The sequence below is a fragment of the Amblyomma mixtum genome, chromosome 5 (genome assembly GCF_055824585.1).
Source record: "Amblyomma mixtum isolate Tamu chromosome 5, ASM5582458v1, whole genome shotgun sequence".
Taxonomy (NCBI): Eukaryota; Metazoa; Arthropoda; class Arachnida; order Ixodida; family Ixodidae; genus Amblyomma; species Amblyomma mixtum.
Window position 1 is genome coordinate 27,593,689 of NC_143016.1, and position 26,094 is coordinate 27,619,782.

Consider the following 26,094-nt stretch of genomic DNA (forward strand, 5'->3'; position numbering starts at 1 on the left):
GAAATACATGCAGTTACTCGGAGCTATGCTTTCATTGGGAATGCTTGAATGCATATGAACGTTTTCATAATCAAGAACTGTCTGTTGCTGATCAACTATAAGAACTAGCATAAAGTAGTACAGTTCATGAACATGAACATTTCTACAAGCTAATTTTTAAAAAATGCACGTTGCTCATTTTATGGCGTATGAGCTCTCATTGTCACTCAACAAATCAATGGCTCTACTGTTGTTCTACAAACTCTACATACTGCTGTCTGCCCTGTTGAGCAAAATGTTTTGCAGCAGTACCTGTTTCAGTGATCCTTGGATAATGCTGGATGACTGCTGTGAACTGCAAGTGATAATATGTAATACCAGTGTGTCGTGTAGCATCCATCAGTGGTATGTCACAGCACCTCACCATAGCCAGTACTATTGTGCATGACATCCTACCATTTTAAGAGTGCTGAGCTGAATCCAGATTTTGTTATGCTTTCTTTCTCTAGTGGTTTGTTTCAGCTGCAAGCCGTCTGATGTAAAGTAGGAGAGATGGCGGAGGACTTGATGCATGAATACGGGCTGGTTCCAAAAGCAAACGTGCCGTTTCTGACAAAAATGCTTGCAGATACAATCCATGCCCAGCTGAGCGCAGCTCTCTGCATCATGTTTATGAAACTAACAGGGTTCAAGCATAGCCACCGGAACATGGCCTTAGCATTTATATTTCAAGTGAGAGCTAAGTGACAAATTCAGTAGAAGGTGCAAGGTTATGTTGAGTGAATGATGTCCATGTTGGATGGCTTGTGGCGTCAATGGCAGCTACAGCAGCCCTTTTTATGACCCCTTCATCTTAGAAACACCAGTTTTAGTTTAGGAGAAATGCGTGGGCTGAAATAAAGCCAATGTCAGCTGACAAGCACGCTGCCAAAAAGTGCATGCTGCCTCACTTCACTGCTGAAACCTCGCCAAGACCGTGCATGCGGTTGCCTTGTCTGTTTGCCCAGCAGCTGTACAAAACTTGTGTGGGCCTAGAGATAGCTGTGTTCCCACTCCAATTCTCTGATTGCTTGTTATCTATATATGATAGCTTGCTGTAAAATAGTTGCACAGCCAGAAGAATGTCGTGTGGCAACAGCGCTTTGAAAATGTCTCGATCACTGGGCATACCATTCTTCAGCAAAGGTCCTTGAAGTGAAATGGCTACCATACTTAATGCCTACCTCACAGCATGCATACATATTACTGTGCCCAAGTTTAAAACCAAAACAGTGGTGGCGACTTCAACCAGTATGCATGTATATTCCAGCAGTTGCATGCCACATCAGAAATTTGCAATGCAAGTGCTAAAATCTGGCATGGCCATATATCTGGCTCCCAAACATCTAAAGATTTTGCTAGTCTTGCGAGGCCGACAAGAACTGTGCGGTGGACTGAAAACTCCGTCGGCAGGACGGCACTACCTTGTTTCCACCCACTCCTCAATGGAATTTGCTAAGCAAAGTCAACTAAGCGCAGTCATGTTGCTAACATTTCGCGCAAGCTTACGAGGACGCAAAGGAAAGGGCAGGAATTCCGTTCCAATCATGCACCGAAAAAGGCCAAAAAGATCTCTGGTTTTATGTTGTAAATTCAGCACAAGCTACACGAGCACTGACCAGTGCTGGTCGTCTTGTCAGCGGGACACCCAACAATGCCAGCGTGTGGAGGAAATGGTAGTGATTGGCCCGGTCGTAGGCCTCCTTTAGCTCCTCGGGAACATCATCTCGTTTGAAGAGAACTGCATCGCAAAGTTGAAAATGAGATTGTCTGGTACTGCTGCATATGACAAGCTTCGACACGTAATACACACAGTTCGAAGCTTCGAAAAATGGTTCTGCATTTCCACACACTCTTTCCTCGCGATACAGTTTAGTTCATCCGCTCAACTCCAGGTTTCGCATGTTTTTTTAGCACAGAGCAAAGGAGCGCCAGCTGAATCCAAATAAAAAAAAAAACAGAGGGAGGGGAAGGCAAAAGCTGCTGCTCTAGAACCCGAACGATCGGACACCGGCAAATGGCACGTGACATGGGTAAAAAAAATAAGCAATTAACTGTTCCGCAAAGAACAGCTGCGTTGTGTCGCTTGGCGCGTACGCTATGAAATCTGTCATATGACGAGCGTGAGGCCCGGTTCTGGCTCCAGAGAATTTGCTTAGTCACGAATGAAGGTCACATGAAAAGCTTTCGGCGCGGCGATAGCGCACCACACCAAAGGCGCAGGCTCGCGCACATGGCCTACCGTGTGCGCCGTAGGCACCGAGGGCCACGGCCAGGGCTCCCGAGAGTCCCGCAAGCCGCACGAAGGGGCCACCACTCTTGACGAGCTGACACGCCCACACGGGCGGCTTCGAGAGTTCGTGTGAGGGGCTAGCAGGGGCCGGCGACGGTCCGTGCGCGTATCCGCGCACGTAGCGCGTGATGAAGTTGTCCGTCACCGCATCCGACACGTACGAGATAAACTTCATTCTGGATAGTGCGGCAGCTTACTTTGGGCCTCCAACAGGGCGCGTACAGGTTCTCTGCAAGCTGTCTGCACAAAATCAGCTGCTGCGATCGCAGCAATGCAACACGGCCGGACCAACACCAATGGCCGGACTCGGCTCCGAGTTCGCCAGCTGTTTCCGGATAGTGTTTGGATTCGGTTGCGGATCCAAAGTGATGTTTCTGTTGATGAAAACAATGAATATAATTTTTTAGAAATTATTTGTTAACGGTTCTGTGCTAAAATCGTAGGATTTCTAAATAATAGAAACTATATGGCTAGAGCATTATGGGGATCATGGATATCAAATCGCATCAGTGCGCTTGAAGATACTCTATGGTCTCGAAGGGTCAATTGGTTCGGTCTCGGTAGTATTTAGAAGTTCTATATTCGAACCTACGTCTTTCGGACCTCGTATGAGAAGAGTATAATAAACTTTTATAAGTTTGTATTTGTTTATTTGCTAAACCGTATCACTGATCCTTTATTTACTGTTTCCAGGAGCTTCTTTTCGTGATGCTTCGAGCAGTTAGCTGAAAGCATGTTCACTCATATCTCTATACGACTTAATACTGATGCTGATGCCGCTTTGATGTTTGTGCGCGTTCGATCTGTTTTCCACGCCTCTGCGGCGCTGCTGCTGATCGTTTCGTGAGTCGTTCTGTTGCATTGCGCTGCTCGGAGGTTATGGTTCTGCGCCAGCGCTGCGGTGCCCTCAATAACTGCTTGTGAGGCGATCTCCTGAAGAGGCGGTGCCTCCGACTTCTCTTCAAACGCGCTCGTCAACAGCGTATGATGAGTGAGGAGGACCCTGTTATACAGACTAATATTGACGCTGCTTTGAGCAAAAGAGATGCGGTTAGCAAGGGCTACTGGCACGATCCGTACATACAGTACTTTGTGAAGTCGTCAGAACGCAAGACACCGGAGATCAGCCGAGGCTACTATGCTAGAGTTCAAGGCGTCAAGATGCTTCTCGACAAGTTCCTCAAGGTGAGGGTGAAAATCGGTAGTTGCGGATTGTAGATATGGAACGTCTATTATAGACACCCAATGATGTGATCAGTATCAGGTCCGCAATTATTTATTGTGCTCTGTATGCTCGCGTAAATGATGTCACACGCGAGCTGTTCTCTGGTGGTGTTCAAGAAACGCGCTGCTTGTCATTTGAGCTGCAGAGAGTTGCCGTTGTTAAGCAGGTGCATGCCATTGACCCATACGTATACGCAGAAATGTGACCTGTTTTATTCGTAGCCAAACTGCCGCGGGGTGGTATTTCCTAGACGATATTTAGCGTGTGCTGAGCGTGTGGTTAATTCGTGTGTGAAATTTGTGCATATAGCTCTATGGTCCCGAGTGCCAAATCGTCAACCTGGGGGCGGGCTTTGACACCCTGTTCTGGCGGCTCATGGATGACAAGGCCCAGTTCAAGAGTCTCGTGGAAGTGGACCTTCCTGCCGTGACCACCCGCAAGTGCTACTACATTCGGCTGCGGAAACAGCTGCTGAAGGGCATAGCCACAGAAGGTTTGCTCTTACTTTTGCCACATACACCATTCGAAAATTGGTTCTCTTTCTGTACACACTGTTTGAAAGCAGTCACGCTAATGTGTTATATGAGTTATTTTTTCTACTGGCCACACTTTTGTGGCAGATTGGTCTGGTAGGTTGCGACGTTACAAAAATGTATGAATGTATTTATGTATCTAATGTTTTCTTGTGTACCGACTGTGCTTGAATAACCGATGAATAGGACCAGTTGTTTTGTGATGGTTTCTTTGCCTTACACCCCACACACACCAAGTGTCTTGTCACTTTCCCGTCCCTTCCCCCACCCTCTTAGTCTGCAAGTGTAAGCGCTGATGCACCTTTTCTTGTCAGCACTAAACAATGTTGGTCATCGCACCACTTCAGTTCTGTATATTAGTTGTTGTTTAGTTGCTTTGTAACTGTATTTGCTGAACATGACAGACTTTTAATAGCAGTGCATGATGCAGCTTGGTTTTTGTGATTGTTCATGCTTTCTCTCGTCATTATCTTTTGGCACATCACTCTTTTAACTCCGACCTCCTTGTCATCTTAGTTTCTCAGGAGCATGTGTCCTGATCTCCTTTCCCGTCCCTGTTGGGATTATGGTACTGGTGTCTTTTTGTTCTCCCCAGGCATGCTGGGTATGTTTTGCACTGTTGTTCACCTGCTTACCTGCATGTTGCCACCTCCTTTTGCCCTTTTTAGATGTGTTTAACCAGCTGCTCATCCATCGCTCATCGGGTCTTAGCACGCCAACCTTCGGTTAAGTACAAATGTGCTGCTGCTTCTTTCCAGCTTCATTGTGAAGAGCTTCTTTGTAATTTTGTGATTGCCTGTGTGTGCAGACGATGACGTCCGGGTCAGTGCGTCGGACTTGCACGCTGGCCATTACCACCTGGTGGGCTGTGACCTGCGCGAGCTGGACGTTTTTGAAGCCAAAGTGGTGCACGAGTCAGGACTAGACCTTAAACTGCCCACAATGTTCATCGCAGAATGTGTTCTTGTTTACATGAGTTGTGATGAGTCATCGGCGCTGCTCTCCTGGATCACACGCAACTTCTCTAATGCAGTGCTCGTCTCCTATGACCCTGTAAGTTATTACCTTTATGTGCACAAGTAAGCTTAGGGTAGTGATTGTTGTTGCTGAAGTCAATTGACATTGCCTTTCCTCCAGTCTGGATTACGTGTTGGTGGTAATACCAAATAGCACTTTTATTCACCTGAAAGTTCGCTGTCTGGCTAGTATGAACACTTATCTAAAGCTTGGAACTAAACAAATCTGTAGGCATGCAAAACAGTGCCATAAAAACCTCAACCAAGCATTGAAGCCTAAACTGTCTATATTCATTTGTTCTTGCTGTGTGCAATGTTCATTTGTAATATGCAAAAAACGCTAAACATGCTGAAATTGAAATTCATTTAATTAGAATGTAAAATAAGTGTTTTAAAGTCAAGGATAGCGCAATACCAGCGCAATACCAACCAAATTTAGCCGCCGTGGTGGCTCAGTGGTTATGGTGCTTGGCTGCTGACCCGAAAGACGTGGGTTCGATCCCGGCCGCGGCGGTTGAATTTCTTTGGAGGAGAAATTCTAGAGGCCCGTGTACTGTGCGATGTCAGTGCACGTTAAAGAACCCCAGGTGGTCGAAATTTCCGGAGCCCTCCACTACGGCGTCTCTCACAGCCTTAGTCGCTTTGGGACGTTAAACCCCTAAACCAACCAACCAAATTTATTAATAAAGCTATGCATGGATGTGACCTAAGGATCAAGAGGTTGAATTGGGTTTCATGCAAAGTGCAGTATAAACACAGCTAATTTGCAAAGCTTAGCTATAGTTCAGTATGATGGCAGTTGAAACTGCCTGCGTAACTGTGACTGTGCATAGCTGAAATAGAAGAAAAAAAAATTGCGGCTGGTCACCGAAAGAAGTGACAGCGGCATCTGTGCTCTGGTATATGGTCTTGATCAATGCTTCTGTAAGATGCTTTTGACGTTCTTGTACCCTTGCTTCTCTGCATCTCTTCTTAGTGCATCGCCCTCGCCATTGCCGTTCCTTGCACGGCTTGTGAACTTTGCAAGGCCTAGGCATGCCTGGCGAGATCAGGGCTGACTGGGCTCTCCCTATACCCCTGTACCCTATACGAGCTGTGTCTAGGGCATCCTAGCTGCAGCAGTGAAGCAAAGGGAGTGAGAGAACGTTTTCCCTCTGCTCACAAACTCCTATTCTTCGCAACACAGGAGGACATTTCTGTCATTTTTGGTCCATGAACAGCAGGTCCTTAAAACTCTGTGTGCTGTGCAGTGCCATTAAGGAACCCAACATAGCCGGAATTAATTCAGAGCCCTCTAATACGGCGCCTCTCACGACCCATCTGTAGCTTTGGGACGTTGTCTTGTATTTAAAGGTCTATACACGCCCAATTATTGTTGCACGCTTTCTTGTCTGTTATTACTAGGGCCCGGAAGTTTAGGCATTTGCCTAAACATGCCTATAAATGCCTAAACAGGGAATTTTTGCACTTGCCTGCCTTTCTGTCATCTTTTATGAAATACTACCTATTTAACAGCACTTTTTGCCTATAAATGTCTAAATCCGGCACTTTGGTCCTCGGTGCTGTTTTTCAATTTTCAGACATCTGTCTATGTATGGTGAAAGGCGCGCACCAATGCACGCACAAAAGGCGCGGGTCTCGCCGAATGTTTTCTCGAATTGTAACTTGAACGTAGTGTAACGAAGTGTTTATCTCGAAATGTAGCAAGAGGCAAGTTTGGAAAGAGACCTGACATACATTTGTGCAAACTTCTCAACATTGACGGAAAGGATGACAAAGTTGGAAAAGGCTGGACTCTCAGTAGATGAATCATTGAACGTAGTGGCAGAAGTATACCAGCAGCACCTCGCGGACTGGAAGGAAAGGGCGCTACTGCTTCTACGAACATGCAACAATTGGTAGAAAAAAATAGATGCCTAGAAACAATTTCCCAAATCGGAGACTTTCTACGCGGAGACGATACGGCCGCATCACCTGAAGGACTAAGCCTTTATCAACTGTCATGTTTTAGGCTCGCTTCACTAAGTTGATGTGATGTCAAAAGAACTCTTTTAAAGTACAAAGCTATGCTTAGCAAAGACTAAAGGAGCTTCAAGTTCGAAAACCTGAGAATGCGCTTTATTGCTACAGTTGAGGACGGCGTACGCTGCGTGCTTGACTTACAAATCTTGTACTTATAAATAAAGAGTATTAATCAAAGCGCCTATTTTTGCTTTATAGCGCCTATTTCAATATTTTTTAGAGCCTAAATGCCTGCCTATTTCGGCGTTCTTTAGTGCCTAAATTTCCGAGCCCTAGTTATTACGCATAAGACAGAATACAGGAATCAAAATGTGGTATGTGCATATGAGTGGTAATGAATTGATTATTGAATTTCTTCTCTCATGCTGTTTCGGTTTCATCAGCCAAACGATGGCTGTGATGTGTAAGGTGTGTTTAAGTCATGTGAGGCATGAAAAAAAACAAAAAAACTTCAGTTTAACCACTGACATGTTGTTTGTTGTTATTCCAGCTCTTGAAGCTGGATGGTTTAAGCATTGTAGGGAAAACTATGTATTGGTAGTTATATTTCTCTTTTTTTTCATGCCAAACCTTACCTAAACGCACTTTACATGTCAGAGCCATTGTTCAGTTATTGAAACAAAACAGGATTAATTAGAAAAATAAATAACCAATTCTTTAGCAATCTTAGGGGAATACCACAACTATCTACGTATACTAATATCATAATGCATCATTTAAAAGAAGAAAACACATGAAGTCCTTCGAGTCAAGTACATGTGTATCCCTTACTGTACCAAAATCTGAAACTCGATGACTAATTTTTTGTTTGGCAATGTATGATGTTACATTGGTTTTCTTGCACTGCAGCAGAACATATTTTGAGTGCTTGGGACATCGTTCTTTGCATGCACTATACCCCTTAATCATGTGCACATGGGGCAAATGATATGAAGAAGGCGATTTGGTGTCCATTATGGTGCAGAGGTATTCAAATTTGTTTGTAGTTGAAGGCAAGCGACAAACCAACATCCCATTGAGCTTGCCTTCTAGTTTGTCTGTACGTGATTAAAGACATCAAGAGTGGTGTTTTATTTTTAGGCTCTGAGCATTAAAGGTGCACTGAAGAGGATTCCGAACATGTCTTTTTGCCGCGGGAACTCGATCCACACGTTCCTAGCATTCTTAGAAACAGTGACTTATTGCCCTGTGTGGCCGATTTCCCCAATTAAAACGAATTAACGTCCAGCTCCCGCATTTTTTTTAAAATTCTGTCTCGTACAGTGGGCAGAGTCGACCAACGCGTGGAGTGCCTTTCACCCAGCCCCGTGGAGGCTTTGCTTTCGCTTTATTTTGTTTTTAGGTTTCCATGAATAAATAGTTTCATTTGCAGATAATACAGCCGCAAAAAAAGCCCGAAGAAATAATAATACGCGCGGACTATTTGCTACTACGGACTACTACGTATTACTCTGCCGATGGCAGAGCGGCAAGCCGCCACGGGACTGGGTGAAAGGCGCTCCACGCGTTGGTCGACTCCGCCCACCATACGAGGCAGACTTCAAAAAAAAAAGGCGGGAGCCGGACGTTAATTCGATTTAATTGGGGAAATCGGCCACACAGGGCAGTAAATCGCAGTTTCTAAGAAAGCTCGGAACGTGTAGATCGAGTTCCCGCGGCAAAAAGACAAGTTCAGATTCCTCTTCAGTGCACCTTTAAGGTCGGAAGTTAAAGCCAACCGGTAGAATGTCTGACCAGGGAGTAAGAGCTCGAGCTGGAGTCTTGCACTCAAGGTGGCGGCAACAGGAAGTCAACAAGTTTCATCATTCTTGCGGTCATTATTTTCGTTACACATCTGCTTTCATGTTTTTGCAGCATCATGCACAGAAGTGGTATTGGTTGCATTCATGCAGGTCAACATGGGAGACAAGTTTGCTGAGGTGATGGTGGAAAACCTGAAGCAACGCAACTGTCTCCTAGCAGGGCTGCAGGCATGCACAAGCATCAAAGCCCAAGAAGAAAGGTTTGTGGTCTTTTTTTTTTAAATTCCTGCCATTACTTCAACTTTGCCAGATGAACAAGATTGCATTTGTATTGTGTTGGTTGCCACTGAAGCTTACGAAAATAATAAACGCAGTAATCACAGGCACTCAGCTGTTTTCATAAACAAATGAAATTCGAACGGGAAACAGCGTCGAAGCAGAAATGAAAACATTTTGGTTGATGGAGGTTGCAAAACTCCAAAATCCCCGCTTTCAAAAAGCACTTCTGTCGTATCACAAGTAAAGACCAGCTATGCCATTATCTTGCATAACATCAACTAAAACCTGTTGTGTTCTCATTTCTGTTGTCCTGTTTGTGTTACAGTTAGCCTTGATTGATTGTGCATGTGTGGTGCCTGTGAAATGCTCAGCCCCGTCATGACTGCTTTTGGATGTGGTCATGTGAAAGCTGTGAAACTTTCGAGATCAGTTGCAGAAAACTGTATTGGCATTGTATGAACAGCGGTGCTTTGCTAACAGAGTTTGGATGGAGCAAGCAATGTTTTGTGGATAAGGCATTGTGCTGCTGAGTGAGGATGCAGGATTGATCCACGGCTGTGGCATTTTTATTTTGATGCCAATGAAATGCAAAAGTATTCATGTGCTTTGCAATGCCAGTGCCCGTTGAAGAACTGTAGAGGATCGTAATCAACTTGTAGTCCTCCACTTTGGTGCCTCTCGCAGGCCATGTCAGAGTCTGGCCATGTGCAGCTTGATGATGTTACACCTGACTTATCGCATAACTCATTCAAGATGATCTGCCCCCTTTCTAGCGATTGTGGCTTGTGTTACTTTACAAGGCGCCACATAACAGTAATAGCCCTTACTGTGGAAATCTTCTTAGATGGAAATCATCATCATCATCATCATCAGCCTGACTACACCCACTGCAGGGCAAAGGCCTCTCCCATGTCTCTCCAATTAACCCTGTCCTTTGTCAGTTGCCGCCACTGTATCCCTGCAAACTTCTTAATCTCATCCGCCCACCTAACTTTCTGCCGTCCCCTGCTACATTTGCTTTCTCTTGGAATCCACTCCGTTACCCTTAAGGACCAGCGGTTATCTTGCCTTCGCATTACATGCCCTGCCCAAGCCCATTTCTTCCTCTTGATTTCAGCTAAGATGTCATTAACCCGCGTTTGTTCCCTCACCCACTCCGCCCGCTTTTGATCTCTTAACGTTACACCTATCATTTTCCTTTCACAGGATATAAGCTGACAAGTTGGTGTCCTCAGTAGCAGTTTAGGTGCTCAGTTGTATGCAGTAAGGTGCCTTCTTGCTGACTGCATGATTTCATCACAACGAATTTCTCACTTTCATTGGCATATTTCTTTCTGAAGCCTCAATAACTGTAAACTTTGTGTGCTTGTCTGGAATAATGAGAAACGTGACCAACATCTTGATGATTTGCGATGAACTAAGTTTATCTCATCAGCTATTTCTTTTTTCCTGTGCTAGTTCTGAATTAGTTCTGTTATTATTAGGCATGCACGGTCAATAAAAGATGCTTGCTTGTGATTTTGTTGGTTAACTAAATGTTTGCTTATTTAAACAAATGATGTACAACTCGTTGTGGTGTTCTGTCTTGCTGCTTCACCAAGTTGCTTGTGCCACAGGACTCGCCATGCAGGTTGGGAGGTGTGCAAAGTCTGGACTATGAACCAGGTGTACCAGTCATTCCCTTCCATGGAGTTGCACAGGTTAGTCGTATCAGAAGATGCACTGGTGCTGAATTTCTTGCATCATTTTCTACAGCTGCTGACCAAAGTAGGGGCAGCTGGGAAACTGATATGCTGTCATTTTAAAAAGGATTCAAGGGGGCACTTAAGACAACTTAGTGCATTAATGCGAAAGCATTTGTGCTTGCGTTATGGCGCCATCTGCTGGGCCAGCGTCGTACATTGCGAGGGGGGTTTTCAGTGGGTGCTGCATGATGGCGCTGCGATAGCCAAGCAAGAAGCAAGTTTACCAGAAACATACTTTTGTACTCAGTAAATTGTGGCATCTATAAATTATATGCTCATAATTACTGATATACGCTTCTAAGACAACTCTGCATTCACTAGACGCGCCTTTATTCAGCTACAGAAGTTGAACCATTGTGGCGCAGTGGAATAATCCCCATCTGGCACACTGCAAGCCTGGTTCGATTCCCAGCTAGACCCAAATTTTCTTTTTTATTTCATTGACAGTTCGCGCCTTTTTAAATTATGAATTGGCTTGTTGAATTATGAATTGGCTTGTTGGATGGTTATGGATTAGATTATGGATTGGCTATAAATTGGTGAAAGAGTGACACATCCTGTCCACACCATTCATGAGCATTAAAAGGCTTTCACCTTAAAAATACACGGCGTGAAAGGCAAGAGGCAGAGCAAGAAACAACAGGGCAGGTGCTGAGGCCAGCACATGTCCAGCTGTCTTTTTGCTCTCTTTTGCAGCGGATGTTTTTCAAAACTATTGTTCAGACATCGCTGTCGAGGTTTCCTCTCTGCAGCATGTTAACAACTTGACACTGCAGTATTCCTCACTACTTATTTGCAAAGCTGATGCTTTCACAGTTCCTTTCCACTAGCAAAACAAACACAGGTTTAAAATTTTTTTTATAGGCTTCCAAACCTGATGGCACTCTTGAAGTGTACCTCCTTTTTTAAATCACTCTTTCACATTTTATGCTTAATCACATGGGTAATTGGTCCCATTCTTGGAGTCTGTCTGAGTTTCAGTGCAGACTGAGTAATATTTGAAAATGGGGTTTGTGTGGTCAAAATACTGTTTTTGTGTAGTTCTACTGTACAGTACACAGTGACAAACATTACAACAAATGCCACAGTTTTCATTGATCGCTTGGGGTGATAGCTGTGGCATATATGTGTGTAACGTCATTGCCTTTCTAATACCCCTGTCACGCTGGCAATCTCAATTCCCTTTGAGCCATTGACCACCAAATGAGATCCTTCACTTCCTTGTCATACCCCTGTCATGAGATCCGACAGATGGTGCTAGGGGTAGCAACATTAAAAAAAATATATATGAAGAGAAGCATAGTAAAATGAGCCGAATGTTGGAGTAAATGCTGATTTAATTGAAACCTTTTTTTTTTTTTTTGGAAAAAGATATTGAAGTACTTCACAGTCGGGCACAATCTAGAGATAGTGATGGTGGGGCGATGATAGGCAGCGATCTGCACTTTGCTTCAGAAGCATTCACTTTTTGCTTGCGAAGAAGCCACAGAACAGTGACAGTTTTTGTTATGTTTATAGCTACTATCGTTGCAGCATTTGTGAGGCGCTTTTTGGTCTCGGTTGTCGCGAAGTACGCTATGAGGTGCAAAAAATTAACAGAGCGGGACGCCGCAATGCTGAACATTGAGAACAGTGTCTCAGTGACCATTGAGACAGCATTGAGTTTGTGTTAACACTGTCATCTGTGAACAAGGCACTGTGCAGACGTATACGTGCACCATATCGAGCTGCTGGTAAGGCAGAGGCGGCTGTCTGCGGCGCAGTTACTCTGCCTTTCCTTTCTCCCTTCAACATGGTGTTGTGAGCTATTGTAATGCTGCTCATTCATCCTTCCGACGGTTTACATACGGACACATGTCCTGTTGATCTAATCACAGTTCGTTCCCGGTATCTTGTGCTCTTCAGTGGCATGCAGCATGTTAAGTTCATTCAATGCCTGCTAGATGCAAAACGTGGACGGCTTAGGTGGACAGATTTCGCGTGGAGATGTCATGCATGCGGCCTGCTGAGGCATATATTTCTTAATAGTAGTTCATTTCCTTGTTACTCTCAAGCGTACTTGAGCTGAACAATGTCATGCAGTTTTGTGAAGTGCATGCTGTCATGTGAGAGAAATAAAATGATGTAAAGTTTCGGAAAGAAGCCTAATTTGGCACCTGTGCTTGATGCATGGGTTTCGTCACCAGAATGTGGCATTTCACTTTCAGGGTCGAGAAGCTGGAGATGCTGGATGAACGGGAGTTGCTGGATCAGTTGCTGTCACACTACTGTCTATGTGTGGCCTACAAGGGTGGTGGTGTACCCTCCAAGTTTGAACAACTATCTTTCCCCCTTGACCCCCGCTGATGTGCCAACTGTTGTGAACTAGAATGGCAGAGAAACTCTTCGGTGCTTACCCTGTCTGGACAGTGCAGTCTTAACACCTTGCATGACATACATTCTGCCGAAGAAAAGGAAGCACACATGAAATCTTAGCCGTGGCAGGAATAGGCACTCAGAAGAAGGGTTCCTTTGTGCTCACACGTGCAAGTGTCCAGGTGGATAGCTTGTCTGCTATTGCTGCTTTAATTTCATCACAGCAGAGTTGATTGTGCCCTCTGTAGAGCTTTTTATAGTTACCACAGCATTGGATGAACTCAGTTATGGTATTTCCAGGTCTGCTTAGTCTTAAACAATATTAATTTAAATTGAGTTTAAATTCTTCATGTTCTGCCATTATGAAAAATAGGATCAAGAGTCTTTTATGAAAACTATTGCTCGAACGCATGAATTAATCCTAAATGCAAGTCATGTACGTGGCTGTGTCATCAAGTGTGCTGCTGAGCTTTTGTGAGTTGAATCATCTGCAGGGCTCGCATTACAAGCGTGGGTTAAGGTTGTTCGTGTTTATACTGTTAACTGCCATGGCATTTAGCCCACCATGTGTCTGCAGTGTTGCACTTTGCACTCATCACATTTGTTTGCACACTGAAACCCGTGCTCTAGTCTTTGCCATTTTCTGTCATTTGTAAGAACAAGTGTTTTGTGTTTCAGCTTTTCATGGCCAACCTGTGCGAGAGATTTAAAATTGCTCTCTTCATAGTGTTTCAGACATGGCAAACATTGGACAAATAAAAACATCTCAAACTTTAGAGTGTTTTGTTGTGTACACAAAAAATTCTTTACTCATCTTTTAACCGTACTTTGACATCTTATGCTGTGTAGCTGCGTACAGTATTCATTATGAAAATTTGCCCCAAGTTTTAGTTAAAGCGTGGCACACATGAACGTGCAAATGAGCACAGTTGCGCTGAGCGTGGACAATTCGAACTGCTTCTTCTATCGCCCATTTCTCTCCTTATAGGAGTTATTATGAGTGGGGATCAGCATTTTTGGATACTATGCCAAAAAATAACTCCTTGAAAAAAATGTGATTTATCCGAAAAACGATTTTATAGCACATGTGGCCTAGGCATGCCTGTTGTGGTTCCCTTTTTGATGCCCTTCAGAGTGGACATGTCAGTGTGTGACATACTTCAACCAATGACAAAAGTGCACAGCTCGAATACTGGCGCAAGAATTCCACAGATCCTTCAGATTTTGGAGATTGAATATTTGAGACGTATAAGCATTGTTTTCTCTTGTTATGCAAAAAAGAGGTTCCCCATCGTGTACCAAAGTCCTTACAGTGTCAAATCCATTATGTGAGGAAAGGCGTTGAACCAGTACAGTGCTAGCATATGCATGTCCTAGGCTGGTCCGTTCTTTCAAGTTGCGCACTGAATCCGCTAGCTTTTTCTGTAACCAGTGAAAACATTAACATGGCATCCTTAGTGTGCTGTGCACTAAACAAAAGTTTACTGCAGTTGTGGTCACAAACTGTAAAGCATGCTTGTACATATTGCAAATTGTAAAGAGTTGTGTATTACTTATTCTGCTAGTCGTTTAATAAAGCTTTTTGGAGCAGCACTCCCTATTTGTGCACCAGAAGTCTGTTAGCTCAAGCTTGGAACCAAATAAAACCTGATAAACTCTGGAGCCTGTGTATCACAAAATGAATAATGGTAATTGCTGAATTTATCAAGCAATAAAAGCTTAATTTGAACAAAAATGAACTGAAGAAAGCCGGTTACATGTCAGTACACCTTAATGAAAACAGGTCCAGTTGCAAGGGCAGTCCAAAAGATAGTTACTTTGCTGTACTCTCTGATTAACAAGCACATCTGAACTCCAGTATGATTATGTACACTTGTATAAATTCATCAGTCAAGTCGCTACCTGTCCTGAAAGAATTCGGCCTTGGGTCACTAACCCACAACAATGTGCACGTGTGTACAGGTGCCAAAAAAGTAACACTGGAGGAGTGGCGAAATCACATCACGTGGCTGTTGTGATGCTGCAGTTCGTGAACACGCATGGCACTCTTGTTAGGGGCGTGTTCTTAACCACAGCGCCGAGCGTTGTCATCTGTCTCTCCTGTGGTACGTCACTTGTGCTAATCTTTTTTGCTCGCACCTGTACTTTATATGTACCCCTCTCCATTAGGTTTTTCCACCAGTGCTTTGCATTGCATTTTGTTGTGAGGGATTGCGTGGACAGCTTTATTCAACTAAAGGCAACCCTGTGGTGGGATTGCTGCAGTCACTACAGTCAGTTGAATTTAGTGTTGTTCTAGCCTTATTGTGGTAGCTGGCATGACCAGCTCTGAGGTGGTTTTTATGCCTTCATGCCCACAAGGTTCTTAAAGGAACACTGACGACAAATTGCAGTTCGCCTATATCGACGTATGCATTCTAACGGTAAAAATGGAGGTTTTATAAGCTAAAAAGGCTAAAAAATGAAGCAACTGTTGCCACAAGTAGCTTATTTTCGCAAGTAAGCTGTGGTGTCTAGATGTTTTTTGGGCACAGATCCCAGAGGCAGGCTACACTTCTGTTCACTTCAAAGTGGTGACCACAGAGCCCCTTTGCGCGTAGATACCATGAGTTTGAATGAAGTGGCGAGAAAATATTTCGTCATTAAATAAGGATGGCCTTTTGTGACTAGTAACGTTCGGGCAAACTGATAATTTGGGTTCAACACAAGCAGATTTTCAGCAAGCCGTTCCCTTGCAGCCAACGCAAGCAGATTTTGGCAAGCCGTTCCCTTGCAGCCTCTTGCTCCTGCGTAGCCTGACATGACCACCGTGTGCTAGCTTGAGCAGGTCAGGGCTGCCTTTACACAGCAGACACCTGACTTCCGGAACAGGTCGTCCAACTTCTGGTGACTTCACTCGCGCTCGCTTCGGAAAGCGGTAATGCGGCATTCAGCCACCTAATGGATGATCAGTAGCACAGTGGATATCAGGTCAAGTATATCTATAAACATTAATCAGTGGGGTGTGCTATGGAGCAGCAGCATGCGCACAGAACACTTGTGACCTCAGTCGATTCAAAGACCCCAAACTTTCTACATGCCTGTTTTATTTATTTAACCACCTAATTCTGAGCTCGTAGAAGCTTTCATACTCCTTACTGTCCCAATCGATTTCTGGCCAGTGACGCGTTGTCTGCTCGAGCAAACGACATGTGGCGCTCGATGCCTTGGCACTTTGGAGCGAGCACCAGAGGCACAAACAGTGGTTGCTTTGTCTCGCCAGTTGAAGAGCCGTTTCGTGACATGGTGCCGTCGATGGCAATTCCTGACCAGGTGACCAGCAGCTCAACGTACAGCTAGGTGTGCAACGATGTTCAGCACCGTCTCATGGGTTTTCTTCGGCTGCGACTGGAGAGACGTGCTTTGGTCGGCTATCTCGAATGTTTTGTGTGTGCATTTGGCTACTGTAAGAAATGATTTTTTCCAGGCACTAAGAAGTTCTTCGTGCCTGGCTTTGCAATAGCGGTTACACAACCTGCAAGGAACAGCTATCGCTCTTCAGCGATCCTGAAAAAGGAACTCGCCTGGAAGCATGGTGAAAAACTATTCTCCGTGTTTTCTTCAAAATCAGTGCGAAGAACATTTCGACAGTAGTTGCCTCAGCCAAATCAGTTTTTCGAAAACATGCTGCAGGTCGCGAGAGACCGAACACGCATGTCTGAATACGTATATATATGTGGTATTGCACCCGAAATAACATAGTTTAGTTTTTCAAAAACGAAAATTTGCCTTTCCGAAAAAAAAAATCGCAAAGCAAACTTTATGGACGGGCCGGTATTGTGCAGTTCGCGAAACCTACGCTTTGTACTGCTATATAAAGAAATTGTTGGCACTTAGCTGTCCAGATATTTTGCTTTAAACACTTCACGTTCAGCATAATGAGTCGACGGGTAGGATTTTGTCGCTCGGGATGGGTGCCGTATAAAAAAAAAATTTAACACTACACATTTGTATGACACAATGAGTATGGATATTGCCAATAGAGCGCAGAGTACTCCGGCTCGGTAGACGAGTGTCTCACCACGCTCAGCTACCGAGCCAGAGTACCCGGGTTCGAGCCCGACCGCGGCGGCCGCGTTTCGATGGAGGCGAAACGCAAGAGGCGCCCGTGTGCTGTGCAATGTCAGTGCAGGTTAAAGATCCCCAGGTGGTAGAGGGCACCACTTTCTCTCTTTCTTCTTTCACTCGTATACCTTCCTCCCTTCCCTTACGGCGTTGTTCAGGTGTCCGCCGAGATATGCGAGACATACTGCGCCGTTTCCTTTCCTCAAAACCCAAAAAACCAATTTTCAACTTTGTGGACCGGCTGGTGTTCAGCAATTTTCGAAACCTTACTGTGGAACGCTATAGCACGAAATTGTTTGCACCCAGCTGTCTAGATATTTTTCTGTCTACACTCTACCTGCAGCACAGTGAGGCGATGTGAATGATTTTGTCTCCTGGGGTTGATGTTGCGAAAAAAAAAAGTACACCTGACACATGTTGAAAAAAATTGGCAGTGGCTTATCTGAAAATTGAAAAACTGGTTTTTGAGCAAAGGAAATGGCGCAGTAATAGACGATATGCATGGAGGAAGGAAAAAATCTGAAGCTTCTCTGGAATTTATCGCTATAGTTCAAAACCGATCTCTTATGCACTGACCCCGTTGGTGAGTCGAAACAGCACTCCACCCTAACATAAATTTCCGTCTTCAGCTAGCTTACTAGCGTCAAGCGACCATCCCCCTAGAGAAGCAGAGGAAAGAAAATTCCTGAAAACGTTTATTTACCGGGGTTTGCGATAGATTACGATGAAGGGAACCGTTACTAAGCAGAGGAGCATGCAATGAAAAGTTTTGGGCCGCTTTTAAGGCTAACTTTGGCCAAGGGTTAAAAAATGAGGTATTTGAGGTAGGCCAGGGAAACCACTTACATACACCTACCATCCGGCTTGCGCATCATAGGCAATTTTTTGTTTTGCAATTAATTACCAATTAATATAATTTTCCTAAATGCGTAAATATTGACTTTAGACAGCCAATGTGGATGGCAAAGTTGGAGAGCGCCTTCAGAAACCCTCATTCCATTTATTTGCGATAAAGAAAGCCTCAGGTGTATCTTTTTTCCGAGCTCCAAAGAAAGCCCGCGAAATACAAAAAAAAAATGGCGGGTGCTTACAACCCAAACTGTAAACACTGTGGCCAACGAGCCACCTATGATCACATCCTGTGGGACTGCAAAATGGAGCCACCTCCGGGTGATCTAGTTACCGCTCCTCCTCTCGAGCGGTGGGAGACCGTGCTGGCTAGCTCTAACTCCAGAACGCAAGTTTTGACGATGGAGTGTTTTACAATCAATTACCTTTGGTTAAGCCTGGTAGGTTGCGAAAGCAGGTGTTTTATACTGCATACGCAGCGCGTCTAGTGGGAAGAGCGCGGCGCGCCGTGGCAAGCGGCCGCCGTTACCCGACGTGCCTTGCCTAAACATCCTAAGTAAAATCTACCCCACGCAGTACAAGAGCGAGTGCCCGTGGTGTGGAGACAAACCAGCCCTATACCATACCACATGGGCTTGCCAGAAAATAGACGAGCTAGCCATAATACAAAACCCGAGTGCGGAACAGTGGGAGGGGATGCTATCCAGCAACATCCTGAAAGTCCAAGAAGGACTAGTAAGACGTGCACGCAGGGCAGCTACCCTCAGCGGAGCCCTGGACTAGGGAAACCGACCCTCAACAGAAGATGGAAGACTCCATCTGAAGCCGCAAAAAAATCTAAACTAGAGCAAATAAACGTTTTCCACCACCACCACCACCGAGTTGGTAGCCCGTCTCTCACTCCTGGTATGACGTCACGCCATAACGTCACTAGCGCCGCCAGCGGGAGGAGCGCGGCGCGCCGTGGCAAGCGGCCGCCGTTACCCGACGAGCCGAGTTAGTAGCCCGTCTCTCGCTCCTGGTACGACGTCACGCTGTGACGTCACTAGGCATGGTATGACGTCAGGGGTCATTCTAAAGGTCAAACGTGGCAAGTGGCCGCCGCTACGCGAAAGGCCGTTCTTGGGAGTAGTATTGCTTTCGCACTAAAAATCACGTGACTAGCGCAGTCGCGCGCCACGATTGTGCTGCTCTCAATCCTGGCTTGAGTGAACGAAATCAGCTGCTGGTATGGCGCGACGACCCCATTGCTCCGGCAGGCCGATATGTCGACGGTGGTTGCGACGCACGCGCGAGCCAGTCTGCAAGCGTGACTCCGCGGGCTTTCGTTTTTCCCGAATAAAAACGGCCACGCTAAGTCTACCTCGTTGGAAGTGCCTGGGTTGGACAATATTTGTGGAGCTCCACAACTTTCCTATTGACGCCTGAGCATTTCAAGCTATATTTAAAAAGTTAACTTATTTATCTCGACTAATTAATCAAATAAGAGGAGCGAAAAAAATGGTACAATAACTTTAAGTAAACCCTAACAACATCCACGCGATTTCAGTTCTGAAGAACGCTTAGTTTTCTTATAAACCTTGGTCCAATTTAGCTGGGACACCATATATATATATATATATATATGTTAAAGTTAAACTCAGATATGTTCTTCCGGGTGCACTTCAATTAATCCATATTTTCTTCGTTGAAATTAAAAATGTTGATCGGACATGAGTGTTCGATATCTCGTGGACAGGCGGTGCAAAGACTGACGCGTATAACCTCCCCACTGATGAAATGTTCGCATCGCATTCCATGCACCAGAACAAAGTAGATCTAACAGCGCATCTTCTAAATTACTGCGTTACAATGAGGGTGCGACATTTGACCAAACAAATAAGATCTGTCGGTAGCAAGTATCACAGCTTGAGAAAGCTCGAGAAGACGATCTTTGTTCAAACAGCTGACCTTCGAGTGATCGAATGAGGGCTCATCTCCCGCGGTTTCTCTGAGGTTTCAAATTTCCAGCAGCGTGCGGTAACGCAAAACCGAACCACCGAACAGCTGCGGAGCAGCAATGGGAAAATCGGGGACACTGAGGTCGTGGGCGCTCTGATAGTTGACACGGCTCAAGCTTGCCACAAGGTAATTAAAAAATACATATCTTTTTTCCACCGTGGTCTCTAGAATAATCATGCTTCATACCACCTTGTAGTTATGTTTCAAGTGGTTTCCAGCAAGGAAATCATCGACTTTTAATGAAATTTTAAAATGAAATTATAAAACAACGCTTAATAAATTCATAAAATATGACAACGTGGAAATAATTGTTCATACTGTATTATTTTTCAACATTAGCATGCCTAATTAAATGCGTATAGAATAGAGATCTAAATTTAGTTGCATGTTTTTTTTTCTCTGTGACGGTATATCCGCCTACTACCACTAAATACTTTATATTTGAATAAATTTTTCTCGTATGCTGTTTCGGTTTTCAATAACCGATGATGACTTTGTCGGCAATGCTGGGTTTAGGCCTCGTGAAGCATCCTAAAAAAATAATGCAACATAATCGCTGATACGTCGTTTGTTGTAATTTTGTTTCTTGAAGCAGGATGGCTTAAGCGTTATAGTGAATTAAAATGGCATATTGATACGTGGCGGCTAGAAGCAGTAATAGAAACAGCAGAGGTAATCTGCTACGCAAGGGACCGACGGCTTGGAGTAGTCTCACAGCACACAAGCTCGCACCTCAGCGTCGTCTTCTTAACAAAACCACTTCGTCGTCCTCCCAGCGTCCGTAGCATGACCCCCCTCGCGACAAAAGCACCGTCCCGGTGCGCACTACACAGGCCAGCTAGACGGCGAGTTGTAAGGTTTGAGGCGGGACACATGGACGATGTCGGTGCGGGGAGCAGCGGCCGAGGATGGCGGATGTAGCGGGGTGATCTCGTACGTCACCGCGGTCACCGGACGTACGACCCGATAAGGGCCTGTATATCGGGGAAGCAGTTTTTCACAAAGGCCCACACGGCGGGAAGGGACCCAGAGTAAAACAAGAGAGCCAGGAGAGTAGGTGACTTCACGACGGCGACAGTCATGACGTCGTTTCTGATTGACTTGGGAGGCTGACAGCCGCTGGCGGGTGACAAGACGGGCAGCGTCGGCGCGAGCGATGGCGTCCCGAGCGTAAGGACTCGTGGAGGCGGTGGCGGGCAGCACACTGTCGAAGGGCAGCAAAGGATCGCGGCCAAAGAGAAGATAAAAAGGGGAGAAACCGGCTGTATCGTGACGCGTAGAATTGTAGGCGAATGTAACAAATGGGAGGCTAATATCCCAGTCGCGGTGATGGTCGGAGACGTACATGGAAATCATGTTGGTGAGGGTACGGTTCAGACGTTCAGTGAGCCCGTTCGTCTGCGGATGGTAGGCCGTGGCGAATTGATGACGGACGGAGCAGAAGCGGAGCAGTTCGGCGACCACTTTGGAAAGAAAGCAGCGGCCGCGATCGGTGAGCAGGTGACGGGGAGCACCGTGGTGGAGTATGACGTCGTGCAGGAGAAAGTCAGCGACATCAGTTGCGCAGCTGGTTGGGATCGCTCGGGTAATAGCGTAGCGCGTGGAGTAGTCCGTCGCGACCGCGATCCATTTGTTTCCCATAGCAGACACCGGAAAAGGGCCGAGCAGGTCGAGGCCGACACGGGAAAACGGGTCTTCGGGGATGGGAATCGGCTGAAGGTGTCCGGGAGGGAGAACCGAGGGCGTCTTCCGTCGTTGGCACAGCTCGCAAGCGGCCACATAACGGCGGACAGAACGGTATAGACCGGGCCAAAAGAAGCGGCGGCGCACGCTGTCGTAGGTGCGGGAGACTCCAAGATGACCGGCCGTGGGAACGTCATGAAGCTGCTCAAGGACGCTGCGGCGCAGGTGTTGCGGGACCACGAGCAAGAGGTCAGCGCCGTCAGGCCGCATATTGCGCCGGTAGAGGACGTTCTCATGGAGCACAAACGGGGCAAGGGACGCATCACAGCGGTTGGCAGTGAGGCGGTCGATGAGGGAACATAGCGAAGAATCCAAGCGCTGTTCTTGCGCAATGTTGCGGAAGGCTGAGATGGATAAGACGCAGGCGTCAGCCTCGCATTCGTTGGAGGTAGGCGCATCGACAGGGTAACGGGACAAGCAATCCGCGTCCTGGTGCAAGCGGCCGGACTTGTGGACGACACAAAATGTGTACTCTTGAAGACGAAGAGCCCAGCGCCCCAGCCGGCCTGTAGGGTCTTTGAGCGAAGAAAGCCAGCATAAGGCGTGGTGATCCGTGATAACAGAGAAAGGGTGCCCAAACAAGTAAGGGCGGAATTTTGCAATAGCCCAAACCAGGGCGAGGCATTCCCGCTCGGTGATAGAATAGTTGCGCTCTGACACAGAAAGGAGACGGCTGGCGTACGCAATAACGCGAAGCTTGTTGCGTTGCCGCTGAGCAAGTAGGGCACCAATGCCATGGCCGCTCGCATCGGTCCGAAGTTCCGTAGGGGCTGAAGGATCAAAGTGAGCCAACACAGGCGGAGCAGTGAGGGCATTGATAAGGGCTCTGAAGGCGTCAGCTTGGGGGGGTCCCCAAGAGAACGGGATGTCCTTCTTGAGGAGCGTGGTAAGAGGTCGGGCTATTTCCGCAAAGTTCTGGATGAACCGGCGGAAATAGGAACATAGGCCGAGAAAGCTGCGCACATCACCGGAGGAGCGCGGAGTGGGAAATGAACGCACGGCGCGGACCTTGTCGGGGTCGGGTTGGATCCCAGCAGAATCGACCAAGTGGCCAAGGACCTTGAGCTGTCGGCGGCCGAAGGTACATTTCTTCGAGTTCAGCTGAAGACCAGCGCGGCGGAAGACGGCAAGGATGGCTGAAAGGCGATGCAGATGGCTTTGGAATGTGGACGAAAAAACAATCACGTCATCTAAGTAGCAGAGGCATGTCGTCCACTTAAAACCGCGCAGGAGGGAGTCCATCATGCGCTCGAAGGTGGCAGGGGCATTGCACAGGCCAAAAGGCATGACTTTAAACTGGTACAGGCCGTCCGGGGTGACAAAGGCGGTTTTCTCCCGATCCCGTTCATCGACAGCGATCTGCCAGTAACCTGAGCGAAGATCGATGGAGGAAAAGTAACTGGCGCCGTGCAAGCAGTCGAGAGCGTCGTCAATTCGGGGCAAAGGGTAGACGTCTTTCTTTGTGACGGCATTCAGATGGCGGTAATCGACGCAGAATCGCCAAGTTTGATCTTTCTTTTTAACAAGCACGACAGGGGACGCCCAAGGACTAGTCGAAGGCTCGATGATGTTGCGGGCCAGCATCTTGTCCACTTCTGCCTGAATAACACGGCGCTCTGCGAGGGAGACCCTATAGGGCCGTCTGTGAATAGGGCGGGCCTCGCCGGTGTCAATGTGGTGGGCGACAACAGAGGTTTGACCCAAGGGACGGTCCCCAAAATCAAAAATATCACTGTAGGAGGACAAGAGGCTGTGAAGAGCTGAAGAATCAGCAGAGGGTAGATCGGCCGCTATCATCCGGGAAATAGAATCCTCACTGGAGGGCTGCGATGTAGGGACATTGGATACGGCAGTCGTTGGGTCAGGAGCCAGGACAGAGACTGTGAAATCGGTCAATGGGGACAGATCAGCAAGTGAAATGCCGGTCGGAAGTACCTGAGGGGACAGGCTGAAGTTGAGGACAGGGAGGCAGGTGCAGTTGTTGGTGATGTGGACAATGGTGTGGGGAAAGAGAACGTTACGATTCAGAATCACAGCGGTGATAGGGCAGGCGACGTAGTCTCCATCAGGGACGGGAGGAGAAGGCGACATAGGGATGTAGACAGCAGCTTGTGGCGGGAGACGAGCAAACTCGGTGGATTGAAGGCGAGGTGAGCTGGTGGAGTCGTCATTGCACAGGGGCAGATCCAATCGGAGAAGGCCTGAGGAACAGTCAATAAGAGCTGAATGGGCGGTTAAAAAGTCAAGGCCAAGGATTATGTCCTGAGGGCACCTGGTCAGGACGGTGAACAGAACGGGTATATGACGTCCGGCAATGCTGACTCTCGCAGTGCACATTCCAATCACGGCAGCGGGGCTGCCATCGGCGACGCGAACCGTGGACATGGCGGCAGGCGTTAAAACTTTCTTCAGACGGCGGCGCAAAGAAGAGCTCAGGACAGACACTTGGGCGCCAGTATCAATGAGGGCAAGGACCGGGACACCATCCACGAGAACATTCAAGAGATTACGTTGGGCAGCGGGGGTCAAGAGAGGATTTTCAGGCCGGGTCAATGATGCAGCGTCACCTCCGGGGGCTGCATCGGCTAGTTTTCCGAGAAGTGGCGGGAGGTCGAAGGAGAAGGGCTGCGGCGTGTGGTAGGAGAACGGGAGCGGCGGCCTAATGGGGAAGGTGAGCGGCTGGACCCACGAGCTTGCGGAGCGGGCTCGTCACGGAGCGGATCGGGACATGGGGTGAAGCGGCGCGGGCCGTAGTCGTTGCGGCGATCGACGAAGGAGTAGGGGCGAGGTGGCGGGGACCAACGGCTGCGGCAGTGACGGGAGATGTGTCCGACGCGAGAGCAGGTAAAACAGATCGGCCTGTCATCAGAGGTACGCCATTCGGCTGGATTGCGATATCGGTACCGAGGCGAGAAGCTGCGACTGTAAGTGGCAGCTGCGATCACTGGAGGGTCCGGGCTGGCATGAGCGTTGTCCACGACGCGAGAAGGGACGGCCATGTTCGCAACCTCCTGTCGAACGACGGCTTGGATGAGGGCCAAGGTGTTGTCCGGCAGTGGCAAGGAAGAAACAGCGGGCGTCATCGCCTCCAGTTCGCGGCGCACGATACGGGTTAAGTTAGCAGGGTCGGAAGGCTGCCGCAATGTTGGCAGATCTTCACACGAGGAGCTAGCAGCAGTGTTCGGCAGCCGGTCAAAACGGTGAGAAATGCGCCGGTGTTTGGCTTGCTCGAAACGCCGGCACACCTCAAGAACAGAGGCGACCGTGGAACAGTCTTTGCATAGAAGCAGGTTAAAGGCATCGTCGGCAATGCCTTTCAGTATGTGGCCAACTCGATCTGCCTCGGACATGTCTTTATCCACTTTACGGCACAAGGCGAGGACGTCTTGTATGTACGCTATGTATGGCTCGGAGGAAGTTTGGGCGCGTGACGCGAGGGCCTTCTTGGCGGCGAGTTGGCGGCCGATGGGTTTTCCGAAGAGGTCGCGGAGCTTCTGTTTACAGATGTCCCATGAGGTCAAGTCCTCTTCGTGGGTTTCGAACCACACTCTCGCGGTGCCGGTCAGATAAAATATGACATTAGCGAGCATCAGCGTTGGATCCCACCTGTTGTGCGTGCTGACGCGTTCGTAAAGGGCCAGCCAGTCGTCCACATCAACGTCGTCGGTACCGCAGAACGTGCCCGGTTCGCGGTGGTGGGCGACGACGACCGCTGGCGGTGTTGACGGAGAGGGAGATGGCTCGGACTCGTTAGACATGGTGGCGAGACGGCGGCCACGGCGGAGAGCCAGCTTGAGGTCGGGGATCGAATTTAGCAACCTCCACCAAATGATACGTGGCGGCTAGAAGCAGTAATAGAAACAGCAGAGGTAATCTGCTACGCAAGGGACCGACGGCTTGGAGTAGTCTCACAGCACACAAGCTCGCACCTCAGCGTCGTCTTCTTAACAAAACCACTTCGTCGTCCTCCCAGCGTCCGTAGCAATATAAATGATTATGATGTAGTTTGCTTATGCCTCACCTGACCTAAACTGACTAATAAGAGGGCTAGGTTCAGCCTAAACTCACCTCTGGCATCAACACCACTCATCGGCCTCTGAAACTGAAACATCCGAGAATAAATCCAATCACGGAAATCCAACACTATAGGCTAGGCAGGTGCACGCCAA

At 47.2% G+C, this 26,094-nt stretch overlaps 2 protein-coding genes across 3 annotated transcripts in view; one reads left to right on the plus strand and one right to left on the minus strand.

The window, feature by feature from the left end:
- The window catches only part of LOC149341600 (transmembrane protein 256 homolog), a 5,079-nt gene extending 2,429 nt beyond the window's left edge, over nt 1–2,650 (minus strand). Inside the window, exons 1-2 of the mRNA XM_089543701.1 lie at nt 2,261–2,650; nt 1,638–1,759 (exon numbers count right to left, since the gene is read on the minus strand). Coding sequence (XP_089399827.1) covers nt 1,638–1,759; nt 2,261–2,486 — 348 coding nt within the window. The 5' untranslated portion in view covers nt 2,487–2,650. The remainder of the gene's footprint in view (nt 1–1,637; nt 1,760–2,260) is intronic.
- Nucleotides 69–14,821, plus strand: LOC149341601 (leucine carboxyl methyltransferase 1-like). Of its 2 annotated transcripts, XM_089543699.1 has the most exons (7): nt 69–3,496; nt 3,846–4,029; nt 4,738–4,794; nt 4,878–5,122; nt 9,000–9,109; nt 10,745–10,828; nt 13,081–14,821. In XM_089543699.1, exons 1-7 carry the CDS (start codon nt 3,296–3,298, stop codon nt 13,217–13,219), a joined length of 1,020 nt encoding a protein of 339 aa, XP_089399825.1. In that variant the 5' UTR covers nt 69–3,295; the 3' UTR covers nt 13,220–14,821. The 2 variants fall into 2 exon arrangements, with proteins under 2 accessions (XP_089399825.1, XP_089399826.1); XM_089543700.1 differs by lacking the exon at nt 4,738–4,794.
- Nucleotides 14,822–26,094: the final 11,273 nt, after the last annotated feature.